This window comes from Thunnus thynnus, chromosome 12 (genome assembly GCF_963924715.1).
Source record: "Thunnus thynnus chromosome 12, fThuThy2.1, whole genome shotgun sequence".
Taxonomy (NCBI): domain Eukaryota; kingdom Metazoa; phylum Chordata; class Actinopteri; order Scombriformes; family Scombridae; genus Thunnus; species Thunnus thynnus.
Window position 1 is genome coordinate 30845351 of NC_089528.1, and position 12737 is coordinate 30858087.

The 12737-nt window shown below is 36.3% G+C and overlaps 2 protein-coding genes across 2 annotated transcripts; both read right to left on the reverse strand.

Annotated features, from left to right (window-relative positions):
* Positions 1–740: 740 nt before the first annotated feature.
* LOC137194735 (GTPase IMAP family member 9-like) lies at positions 741–4701 on the reverse strand. The gene is made up of 2 exons (XM_067606854.1): positions 4611–4701; positions 741–3132 (listed from the first exon to the last, which is right to left on the reverse strand). The coding sequence occupies exons 1-2, from the start codon at positions 4633–4635 to the stop codon at positions 2180–2182; spliced, it is 978 nt and encodes a 325-aa protein (XP_067462955.1). The 5' UTR covers positions 4636–4701; the 3' UTR covers positions 741–2179.
* Positions 4702–5729: 1028 nt separating this feature from the next.
* LOC137193459 (GTPase IMAP family member 9-like) lies at positions 5730–9753 on the reverse strand. Its single transcript, XM_067604682.1, has 2 exons — positions 9263–9753; positions 5730–7354 (listed from the first exon to the last, which is right to left on the reverse strand). Exons 1-2 carry the CDS (start codon positions 9291–9293, stop codon positions 6375–6377), a joined length of 1011 nt encoding a protein of 336 aa, XP_067460783.1. The 5' UTR covers positions 9294–9753; the 3' UTR covers positions 5730–6374.
* Between the last annotated feature and the right edge of the window lie 2984 nt (positions 9754–12737).

Sequence of the window (12737 nt, forward strand, 5' to 3'; positions counted from 1 at the left end):
AATGAAAAAAAAAGCTGAAGACAAAAACATTTGAAAAACACTGAAATAATGTCTCAGACATAAATAAAATTAACATCAATTTTATGTCATAATGCAACTTTTTAATTATGAATCCATCCGTTCCTATTATTTACTCACTTTTTATTTGTTCTTTGTTTTTTTCTTACTAATTTTTTTATGTCTGTTTTTAGTTTTTTTTTTTTTTTTGACACATTTTCTTTTTGGTTGGTTTTCTGTTTTCTGTTTTTTTGTTTGTTGCGTGTTCATGCTCATCTTTCTGAACCTGCACCTGGAAGCATTTTTGTACGTCTTAAGTTTGATGTTCCTTCAACTCTCACAAACACAATGTAATTTATTCCCTCTTGTAGTTTTGTATAAAGAAACACATCATATCATATCATAATTTAATCACACACACTGCACCGACTGAAATGTTGTCTTTGAGTCTCCAAAAAGTTTTACAATAAAACATCATGTGACACATGAGCTTTAACTGTATATACAGTATATACAGTGATAGATATTTACTAGTCTTATGATCACTGATTGCAGCTATTAGACATTAATAGAACTGGATCCTTCATGGATAGAATTCATATGCATATGTGTGTAAAAAAATAAATCTGATAAATTAACTGTAATTTACGTTGTTTTCTGCCATCAGTGATCTCTGATACCTCAAATACTTTTCACTGAATGAGAGCTTTAAATCCATCAAAAAATAGGCTCAACCTCAAACATTCAGAAACAATATAATCATTTATTTTTTTAATGAAGATTTTTTATGCATCTTCTTGACCATCTGTGGCACAACTGAACACCTATTGATCATCTTATGTGATTAATAACACATATGGACTAATATTGCAGAAATACATCCAGTAATAAAACAATAACTGTCAATCATGAATTATCTGCTATTGTTACAAAATATGCCCAACAATAGAATATTGATTAACATCCAACTTCTATATTTATAAATCAGACCAAACAAGAAAATGAAAAAGTGAAAGTGAAGATTTACAAGAAGTCACAGCAGTGAATTAAACCTTTTTCAGTCCAGGATCAGAAAGTCTTTGTTGTTTTCTTGATTCAAATGTTTTGGAATCTTTGAATCTTTTATTCCAGTTTCCTTTCCGACCCTTCATCATACATGAGACTCATCTGACCACCTGCTGGGTAGAAAAGTGTAAAAGCAATCAGAGTAGCTGCTGATCCAAACCTTCTCTGTGTTCTTCATCACATTTGGTGTCTGTATTTGTTTACATATTGAACATATTAAATTCTCTCACTTTTTTGTATTTTCCCTCCTTTCTCTGGGTATAAAAGTCCTGCAGGACCAAATGACAGTGAGAGAGAACTTTTTCTATCCTGTGTGGGACGTTAGGATCAGCAACAGTCTTTTACTTGTTTCGCTTGATATTTTATGGATAAAAAGTTGTTGAGTAATTCCACGACAACAGCAGATGTCACTTTCACATTAATTTGCTCTCGCTGTGTGGAGGTGGGTGAGTTCTTGTGTTTGGATCATTTTTTTTATTAACTGATAGATGATTTGCAAAACTAGAGATAAACAGACATGAATCATTTGAGTTAACAGTTGGATCATTGAATTTCTCTTCTCGGCTTCTAGCTTGAAATTCTTAATGTTCCTTCAGTTTTTTCTCTTGTGTTTCCTCTAACTTATCAACTTATTCTCTCTCTTTCTGTCAGCCTTCTGTTTCCTCCACAGTTAATATTTTCCTCTCTTTCCTTCATCAGTTCCTCCTGCTCTTTGAGCATTTGCTCTTCGTTCTCTTTTAGGATTTGTTGTTCCTTCTCTTTGATTGCTCTCTCTGCTCTTTGGAACATTTTGGTGGTGTAGTGGCTCCATTCTGATCTTCTTGAGCAGCTGTTTGACCTGAGAATGATCCTTAAAGTCATTAATGAACACATATTACTAGCTGTACTACCATGAAGGTATGGGGTCCAGGAGAAGCATAAGAAATGCACTGGGCAAGTCACACTTGTTGCTTGGAACAGATCTTCATTAATATTTTCATATAAAGAAAAATTTTTACCTACTAATTATATAATTCAATTAATTTTAAACTGACTGGGGAGTGGGTTGGCATGCATGGGAAGAGACTGATTACTTGTTTTGGTGTTCATGCTGCTCAACTGTTTGTATTGTTATCTTCTATCTCCGTTTGAAAAGTAAGAGCAGTTGAAGAAGTGAAGCAATCACATTAAAAGTTTGAATTAGCACTTGGATGACACGGTTGCTGTCCTCTGCTTCCTTTCTGGCCTGAAGTTCTTGCTTTTCCTTCAGTTTTGTCATTTTATTTTTGATTTCTTCTTCACATTCTTCTTTTAATGTAGTCTCTCTCTCAGTGTCACCCTTCACTTGTCTGAGCTGTTGCTGAAACTTTTCCTCTATTTCCTTCATCACTTCCTGCTCTTCGCTGTTTTGCTCTTCTTTCTCTTTCAGGATTCGTTGTTTCTCCTCTTCTATCACTCTCTCTGCCTTTTGGAACATTTCGGTGGTGTAGTAGCTTCCTCCATTCTTCACATTTATATATCTGATCTTCTCGAGCAGCTTGCTGACCTGAGAATGATCTTTCACCTCATTATTGAACACGTGGTACTGGCCGTTACATCTGGACACAAGTTCCCTCAGATCTTCGCTGTCCTTCAAGAACTCCTCAATAGTTTTCCCTTTGAGTTGGTCACCATGGGTAAAGAGAACCATGCTGTATTTGTAGGCTTCCTCACCAAAGATTTTCTGAATCTTCTCCACCGTCTGTTTTTCTTCATCTGTGTATCTGCCCAGTTTGATGACGACCAGAAAGATATGAGGTCCAGGTGAAGCATAAGAAATGCACTGGACAACATCTTTAACCGTTTCCTTTTCAGTGTTCCTAGTGTCAAACAGGCCCGGAGTGTCGATAACAGAAACCATTTGTCCATCCACCTCACCAGGAGCCTTTTCACAGCATTTTGTTGAAGATATAGCAGATAATTCTGATTTAAATTCCTTTTTTCCCAGAATGGTGTTTCCTGTGGCGCTTTTCCCAGCTCCAGTCTTCCCCACCATCACAATCCTGAGCTGCTCATTATTGTTGTAGGCTGTGGGAGGTGTAGGGATGAAGGCTGGAAAAAGGACAAACAGTATGGTTACAATATCCTGTAAAATGGCCCAAAGTTATTGTTTAAGGGGAGTTCTAAAACTATACTGAATTATTTCTACTATTTTAATATTTTTGATTTGATCTTTGATGTTGCTGAATCATTATGGTTCTAGTACCAAAAGACTCATCAAAACAGCTCACTGAGCCTACCGGTGTTTAATAAACATGATTTAGATAATATTCTGCATGAGAAATAAAGAAAAAAAATAAAATTCTGTGATAATAATCCTCCGCTCATAGTGATCAATACTATCTTATTGTCTTATTTCTTCTTTTATGTATAGAAAGCCATTCATCTGGTATTTACATTACTCTACCAAAAATAAAAAACCTCCGATCCAAAATTGAATTGATCTGAAATTTGGTAAATTCTTGTAGGCTAATTATGAATGTATATGTGTTCCCCCTGCTGATAATTGTCTGGCGCCGACTCTGACACACACACACACACACGCTATCACACCCGGAGAGAACAGCATGAGCGGAGAGCCTGCGGTGACAGTGAAGTGAAGATGACGACAACTATGATTAAGAAGCCAATGAGAACTTTATCAAACCACCTGTTCAACAGGCATAAACATTTAGAAAAGTGATATTTCCTTCTGCTTTGTCCGCAGTTTCCCAGCTTGTTTTACACAACCACACACCACGCTCGTTAAGATAATAGTGAATTGTTAATTGTAACAAGTTTAAACGAAAGCTGTCTGTATGTAGCCTAACTGTTTATCTTTGCCACGCATCTTAAAATTTGGCAGATCCTTGTAAATTTAGCTACAGGCTGAGACGGCAGCCCCCTACCGGCGGTACCTACAGGCAGTGGATCACATCAGCAGCAGAGGGAGGACAGAGGACAGAATCAATGACTAATACTGACTGATGTCTGTGTTCTTCATTCTTTCTAAACTTCACCCAGTACTTTGATGTCAGAAATATTTATGTTACTGACATTTTAGATTTGTTTCCAGTGAGATATTAATTGATTTTATATGGTGACTTTACTATTACAACTACTATTAAACTATATTTACAACATTACTGTTGTTGCCGCTCTAGAAACAATATTTAATTGTATTTAAAATGTAAATCAATTCTAATCCTACTCTGATTTTTTTCTTTGTTTTAAAATGCTAATTAAAAAGAAAAGAAACTTTAGTAATAAAACATAACCGGTAAGAGTATAGATTAAGAACTGGGCCGACAAGAGTATGGATAAGCTAAAGATAGAATCCTAACATACCCATCTCTACAGCTGGTTAGTGCCAGTGTTCATCTAGCCTCTGGACATAAAACTGAAAGAAATTATCATTTGTCTACTGATTTCTATGCGATCTCAATTTAAGAGCCCAGTGTCACCGTTGACTGATCTCTGATATCAGTCAAAACACAAGTTTTAGTCCACTAAATAAATTAATAATAAATGATAGTTATATATTAACTTACCGTGTTTTAATATGCCGATATTCATTTTCGTTTTAAAGAGAGAAGAGTAGATCTGCTGCTGAAGTGAAAGTAGAATAAGAATCTATCTGCCACTCTGCCTCTTTATATAACTTCATACAAACCACCCCCACTGTTGACACCAAATAATTAGACAGGAATAATTTGCGTCCCACTATAACCACCATGATATGATGAGTGTGTTACAGACTTATTTAAATGTTACGTAAATGTTTTATTTTTTTGCCATCACAAACACCCAAAAATGACAATGGAAAAATGATGCATTTTCAGATAGACATGACATCTCTATAACGATTGATTCAAATTTAATCATTACATTTAACATTGGTTAACTTTGCTATTTCTTTTTCCACAAAATTTTCATGTTTTAATTCAATCCTTAAATGATTCACTGTGATTCATTTTCTTTTTATAATCTAGATACCCAGTCCAGAGTCCAGTCCTTCGGTATGTTCAGGATTCCTTTAGGTAACTGTAAATGGAAAACAAGTTCCCTCTCCAAGAAATGCCACCAATTCTTTTGAATTACCAAAACTACTGTGGACGCACTGAATGTGTACGGCCCTTAGAACTGAAATTTGTTGTCACAACGTGATGTCAGTAAACATGGATGCCCATGTTAACTGACAACAGATGCTATTTGCACTAAATTATAAAAGACTTCTGTGTTTCACTTGTAGCAGAAATAAATCAACAGATACTTACATACTTGAACTTATTTGTACATGGTTCATGTGTCATCATATAATAGTCCCAGTATGGCAGTGTCATCAGATTATTTGTAGTATGTGGTAATGAGTGAAGGGTTGATGCAGTCGTTTGCCTTCATGTGTTGTAATGATGGTTTGAGATTTTCCACATTTTGGTGTTTTTGAGATATATTAAATTAAGGTTTTTGTAACTGATTTTTTTTGTGCTTCAGCATTTTGCCCAACTGTATTTGAGCTGACACTCTCCTCTTAACTGGTTAACTTTACTCATTTCTTTTCCCACAAAGTTCTCACTGTCGTATGTTTAATTCAACCCTTAAATGACAAATTCTGATTCACACACATGATTGTATCATTTTATTTTTATCACAGTATTTAACATCTTGAATATCCAGTCCTTCCACATGTTCACAGACATTAAACAGTAGACCGTGTTCACTTCCCCCATCTGCATTTACAAGAAATGGCGCACATTCTTGTAATTGCCAGTTTGTACTCATAATGTGCAGGGGTCCTACTCTCCTACTCTCTTCACAACATGATGACAAATAACCATTGGGCTCTGCAAACCCAGTCAACAGATGCTACTTTCACAAGATTGTGAGCTTTTGAAACACTTCTGAGTTTGACTTTCAGCAGAGCTTTTAATGTAATATTGTTCTATTTACTGAAGAAGTCCAAGTGTCTGCTGCTCATAAGCAGCAGAATAAGAAAATGTTGTCAGAGGGCCAGTGTTTACGTTTATTCCCACATCTGACCATGAATGTAGCAAAAACAACACAAAAAAGGTTCAAAGGAATATTTGTGCCTAATTCTAACCAAGCTTTAACCTTAGTGGAGGCAGCTCAGAAAAAATTGTATGAATCAGTTTGTAAAAAGGTGATTTGAAATGGTTTTGGAGGGCACAGACAGATGATACCATCCTGCTGAGAGGAACATCAGTTCAGGAATCAAATCTGTTTATGTGTATCACAAACATTTTTTTTTGGAGGACTTGATGCATGGAGTGTACTGTACAGTTTTCATAATATCATTATAGTTTATTATAGTTTATCACATTTGTAATTACATGATATTTCATGAATCTGGATATGTACATTTGTCTGTATTGACCACTGAAAGAAAATACAATGCATCCTCCAACCATTAGGGGTCGGTTATGCTGGCATAAGTGGTCCCTGAAAGGAAAGGGACCCAGGAGGGAGATCTGAGGAGGCAGGCATCCGGGAAAAGAGATTTGAAGGTGGGGGCACCCAAAGAGAGAGACTGAAGATACTGCATTTGGATGCTCTTGTGCTTTCTTTGTTTCCTTTATTTTCCTCTCCAGTCTCTCCAGTGTTTTGCGCATTTGCTCTTCTTTCTCCCTCAGGATTTGTCTTTTCTTGTCTTTGATCGCCCTCTCTGCCACCTGCAACATTTCTTTGGTGTAATGACTTCCTCCATTCTTCTCTATTATATTTCTGATCTTCTTGAGCAGCTCAGTCACCTGAGAACGATCCTCCACCTCATTACTGAACACATGATACAGGCCTTTACATTTGTCTACAGCTTCCTGCAGGTCTTCACTGTCCTTCAAGAACTCCTCGATGGGTTTTTCTTTGAGCAGGTCACCATGGGTAAAGAGAACCATGCTGTATTTGTTGGCATCTTCTCCCAAAATTTCCTGAATCTTCTGCACAGTCTTCTTTTCTTCTTCTGTGAATCTGCCCAGTCTGATGACAACCAGGAAGATATGAGGTCCAGGAGAAGCATAAGAAATGCTCTGGGCAATATCTTGAACTGTTTTCTCTTCAGTGTTCCTGTTGTCAAACAGACCTGGAGTGTCGATAACAGCAACCTTTTGTCCATCCACCTCACCAAAGGCCTTATTACAGAGTGTAGTCAGAGATTTAGGGGAGAACTCAGATTTAAAGTACTGTTTTCCCAGAATGGTGTTTCCTGTAGCGCTCTTCCCAACTCCAGTCTTCCCCACAATCACAATCCTGATCAGCTCATTATTGTTTCTGGTAGATTCTGAGAGAGAGAAAAGATATCATTAATTCTCAGCTGTGTTAATAAAACAGTTTAGCTCTGTACTCTATTTGGGACATTTATAGTGCAAAGAAGAGTTTGTATGAAATGTAAAAACTTTGCACATATCAGTGCAACATTGTGCAGAGCATGGCCAGTTATTTCCAAAGGAGTGAGAGGCTGCGCTCTATTAAGATTAGTGAGTGTGCACTAGCCCCAATTTTACACCAGGTTTTGCAGCCAAAGTTCAATTAAATTGAGCTTAAACCACAAATGAAGCTTTGGCATGAATTCAATAAGGAAGATCTCTATCCTCACACTCTCTCTTTACACTCAAACAAACAAGGTTGGATGGAACATTGTACACACAGTATGTTTACATGGTTTAGATATTTTTTATAGAAATAAAACTGGAGTGAGAGGAGGAATTTTAAAGTTGTCATTTGTATTACAGGATCAATGGATAGATGACAGGAAATCAAATATTTTTTGCATACAAGTAGGGGAGACCAGGGATGGTTGTAACACCTAAAATTCCTCCAATCAGAAACAAGCTACAGTGATTACACTCACTCTGCACATGTTCAGTTAGGTTGTCTTCTTGCTTGCAAAAAAGGAGCCATGTTTGAAACACACAGCGAAAGTTACCAGCAAAAGTGTTTTTTCAAGGTAAAAATTTAACTTTTCTATCAGATGTATTTTTTGGATACTGTCCTGAGATCAAATGTCTAGGAATCCAAACAAGTATTATTAGAATTACTGTTTTGTAAGCTAAAAAATAGAAATGGCTAACATGTGTCAAACTAGCAGTCAAGCTAATTCACATGAAGTGAAAGCACGGCTGGTGATACTAAGACAGTTTTAACGCCTTGTTACAACCGTCCCTAAACCGAGTTTCATTTATATAAGGCCTACATAAACTGGATGGATGGCTGGATGGATAGATAGATAGATAGCAAATTAAATGTAAAATGTCATGTTAAGTTAATGATAATCAGTTGCATGCTAATAGTCAGTGGAAACACGTTTGCTTACAGCATGCTAAATATCAGAAAGAGGAAAACAGACAGGGGAGTCCCACTTCCTTTGCTGCAGAGGGCTTCAGATAGCATAAACCAGGATAAATCAGTCAGGACAGTGGCCAAATAATATGGCATTTGTCATGTGACCTTGTACTGAATGCTGTCCTCAAACTAATCCATTTTGATTTTATGTTTAACCCTTTTTGAGGATGTGTGTTCTACCCATTAAATCATTTTCTTGCATTATAATTTGATGGCTTCCCCTCTTTTTTGTCATGTAGCGTAAAAAAAGGTATTCATTATTCAAAAAAAGAGAAAAAAAAGAAATGAATAGTCACAATAACATGCGTGTTAAATAAACTTTTTTCATTCTGAGTATTTGATTGATTAATTACATATATTTTAGACATGTTGCAACCATCCCTGGCATGTGTTACGTAACAGTGGACTGACTGTATTTAAATCAATTTCCAACCTGTACATCTTTCATAAAACCACCTACATACATTGTTTCACTAGCTGACACATTGAAGTTTATAATATAGCAAATTGACTGTTCCAGTGTAAGTGTTTTTGATTTATCAGGAAAATTGCAAAAAGTGTTACAAGTGTCCCTGGTTTCCCCTAGGCCTACCTCCTGGAAATATGTGAAAAAAGTGTGACTGTGTGGATGAGGATAATCCGTCTGTTTGCTCTGTGAAACTCTGATAAACTGGCTGTTATTCAAACTTGATCTCAGCAAGATAATCTAATTTCAGTCACACTCCTGCCATCTTTTCACTGAAAATTCCCTCTCCTTCCAGTCATTCCCTGCAGTTCATCAGTGACCACAGACGGAGAAATGTAGAGAAAATAGTTCACTGAACTCTTGGAGAATTCATTGACTTACCAGGTTTTGCTGCTTTTGCATTGCTGACCATGTTTGGTTCACAGAAGCAGGACAGATGTGCTGCAGAGGTGAAGATTCACCGTTTTTTTCGCTGACAGCGCTCCCTCTCTTCATTCATTCTCCAGCTCGCTCGACCACAGCCGCTCTCTTTCTCTCTCTATCTCTCTCTCTCTCGCGGATGCTCTCTTTTTTAAAAAAACAAAAAAAACAAGTCGTCACAGAAAGGCCTAACTTTACTTTAAATGCTATCGGATGAAGAGAAATGTCTTCCCCTCCCTCTAGCTGTGACTGTACATTCAATACTTGTTTTCTCCAAAAGTTGACTCTTCCGACCGCAGTTGGGTGCTGCGCCGCTGCCGCAAAAATGCACTCAGCCGAGACTCACTACCCCTGTTCAAATAAATGGGAGGACCGACGTTTTCGCCGCACCGCTTGATTTGGTCTGAGTAGTGTCCTCAAATACACACATGACACTGTGGACAAGTAGCAGTGTGAAATCTAGGTGTGTATAGTTAATTTATAGATCAGGACTAAAAGCCTAAGTAACAAAAGGGAACCCACATTAATTCTACCATTTACTGTACTCAGAGGTTGAATACTAAAGTACTGTAAAAACCACTTGAGAAAGTAGGCCTACAGCATAATTACTCCGTAGTTATGGTGTAATCTTTCTACTAACGGTGCACCAGTACAGTACTTACCAATACATATATGTAGGTAGAGGAAATCAAGATGTGAAATTATGGAATAAGGGGGTAAAAATTTAGGCACTTATAAAGAATTTATACTGTAGTTATTTTGAACTACTGGGTACCTATTTTATTATTACAGAGTATGAACGACCCACTGAGCAATAATCTGGAAATTTGGGAAGAATTGACAGTAAATTTGAAACAAACTGTTCTCACAATGTCCTCTGTAGTTACAGAGTAAGTTATGTTGGTTGTTCCCCCCTTGTTACGAGAAGTTACAGGGTAAGTACAGGGTGTGTGGGCTGAAATCTGAAGTGTACATTGTATGTCTTCTATCGTACTAAAACCAAAATCTTACATCCTTCACTTAAAACCTTTATTTAACATACTTCTTATTTGAAATAAATTAGAAACTTTCAAGGAACAAATAGCATTAAATTCTTTATTTCTTTGTTTTTCTTGCATTGCTTCTTCATTTTATTCTTCTTTTCCATCTTCCTTTCCACTCCTGATGAAGATGACAGGGTTGAGGTAGAGACGAGGGGAAAGAAGCTGGTGCTCCGTGGCCATATGTTGACCCTATAGAGAAAAACTGTAATGTCAGTCTCTTAACCGTAATTTATAGTGTGAGATATCTGGATTTCTGACAGTTATGATGTCTCACACTTGGTGAGAAGCCATAAGAATCAATTTGTTGGCTACACAACCGCAAAGCCATCATTGCTGGCATTCTAGATGTGAACAAATACAATATTAATGGGCTATGTGAGGCTATACAGGAAATATAATTTCCAGTAATTACTAGTTGCCAGCAAAGTCATCACAAATTAATATAAGCTCCAATGAGGATGTGTTGAAAGTTTCGCCAATGCAGCAGATTAGCTTAGTGTAGGTTGCTATGTGCATAAAATCACCTGAACATGTTTCAGCTTCTAAGACACAAACCCACAAATGTTATACTGTATTACATTGAATTTAATGACATTACTATTAGAGCAATCATTAGTATTAGCTTGTAAAAACTGCAGGGTACCGCTTTGCTCTTTTAGCTGGGCGCTTAGCATAAGCTTGGACGTGAAGTCCAGTAGTTAACAAATGATTATCAAGCTAACACTCCAACAGCATCTTTCTTTTGTTCAATTATCGCTACATATAACATGAGCCACAAACCAGACAGCTGTGTGCCAATAAATATATTCAGATTATTACTCACTATATGTTTGCTGTTGAGTAGGTTAGCAGAAAACATCCTACCAGCATACACCTGTACGGTGGGCGCGCAGAGAGTCTTTTCCATTTCTTTATAGAAAACACTCCGTCGCCCCCTGCTGTGATCTAATATGAATGAAGCATAACCATTCTACTTTGATGACAAATATGAAAGGTTATAAGTCACAACTGTAATAAAAAAAATAACATACATACATAGTAACAACATAGTACTCTTGCATTATTATTGTCTTTATGGCATTGCTTTTATTGTTTTTCCTGGAAACTACTTACTGAAAACATAGGCAATCTGTTTTAAGATTAGAAAACAAAACATTCTTAGATAAACAAAATGATGACAGATAACTTATTCCAATTGGAAGGAGCCCGAAACATAAAAGCTTTTTTACCAACTTCCTTAGACACAAAAAGGACCGAAAAAAGGATCTGATCAGACCGTCTTAGTGAATAATTTGACATATAAGGAACAAAAAATTGTTTTGGACAATAAGGATAGTTGAAGTTAATACATTTAAAAATAAATTGGTACCAGTGAAATTGACGCCTTATCTCAAGAAGGAGCCATCTGAGTGTGTCGAACATTATGCAATGGTGTGTAAAAAAAGAACAACCTAGTACAAATCTGCAGAGTCTGTTATATATAACACTGAGGGGATAAAGATTAGTTTTAGAAGCATTCTGGAAAACAGTGTCAGCATAGTCCATTATTGGTAATATAAGTTGTGAAACAAGTCTCTTTCTAACATTAAGTGTAAAACAATGTCTGGAACGATACAGAACACCAACACCAAAATTTACTTTTTTCATGACCTGATCAATGTGTGGTTTAAAGGTAAGTTCAGAGTCAATCCACGCACCTAGATATTTGATTTTTTCTATTTTCTACTTTTCTACTACTAACATTTTTCACTGTTCCTCTAAAATATGTTGTGTTCTCACCTTTTTATTCAAACCTCCTTTTTATTGGGTTTTGCAGGATTATACAACATTTGTGTCATAGACAAATACAATTGTCATTTATAATGTCCCATAAAGGAACAATGGCATTTATTTTTATAGAGAAGGGGCTGCAGTCTTTTCTTTTCTGACAAATGAATGTTTTGTCAAAGATATCATGTGTGAGTTAAACTTTCTAAGCTAATGTTGATCTGTTAGTGTGAATTTGTAAAATGCAGGAAAATCATAGTTAATATAAAAGCTTTTATTATAGCACCCCCATGTGGCCAATCAATGTAGCTTCTAAGACACTCAAGAAAACACACACACACACACTGCATTTGCAAACACAAACTGAGGTCAAATAATTGAAACTAAAATCTGCATTACAACATTTTATTAACTTTATTGAGTGTAGTTACATAAAAGTACATCTTGTTAATACATTTTGGTTCAGACTCACCAACATCTTTTTGAACCAGGTTCAATCAGTTTCTCACTTTAAGGCAACTGCATGGAAGCCACCTTGATACGATCAGAAGGTCAACGAGAGAATGATTCATTTAATCGATTGAATGAATATTTTATTGAATGAATAGCTTTTATTTAGTGAAGTC

Coding starts and splice junctions, on each gene's coding strand:
- LOC137194735 (XM_067606854.1), bottom strand. CDS start 4,635: ATGAATATCGGCATATTAAAACACG. Junction 3,133..4,610: donor TATCGGCATATTAAAACACG/GTAAGTTAATAT, acceptor TCCTTTTTCCAG/CCTTCATCCCTACACCTCCC.
- LOC137193459 (XM_067604682.1), bottom strand. CDS start 9,293: ATGGTCAGCAATGCAAAAGCAGCAAAACCTG. Junction 7,355..9,262: donor TGCAAAAGCAGCAAAACCTG/GTAAGTCAATGA, acceptor TCTCTCTCTCAG/AATCTACCAGAAACAATAAT.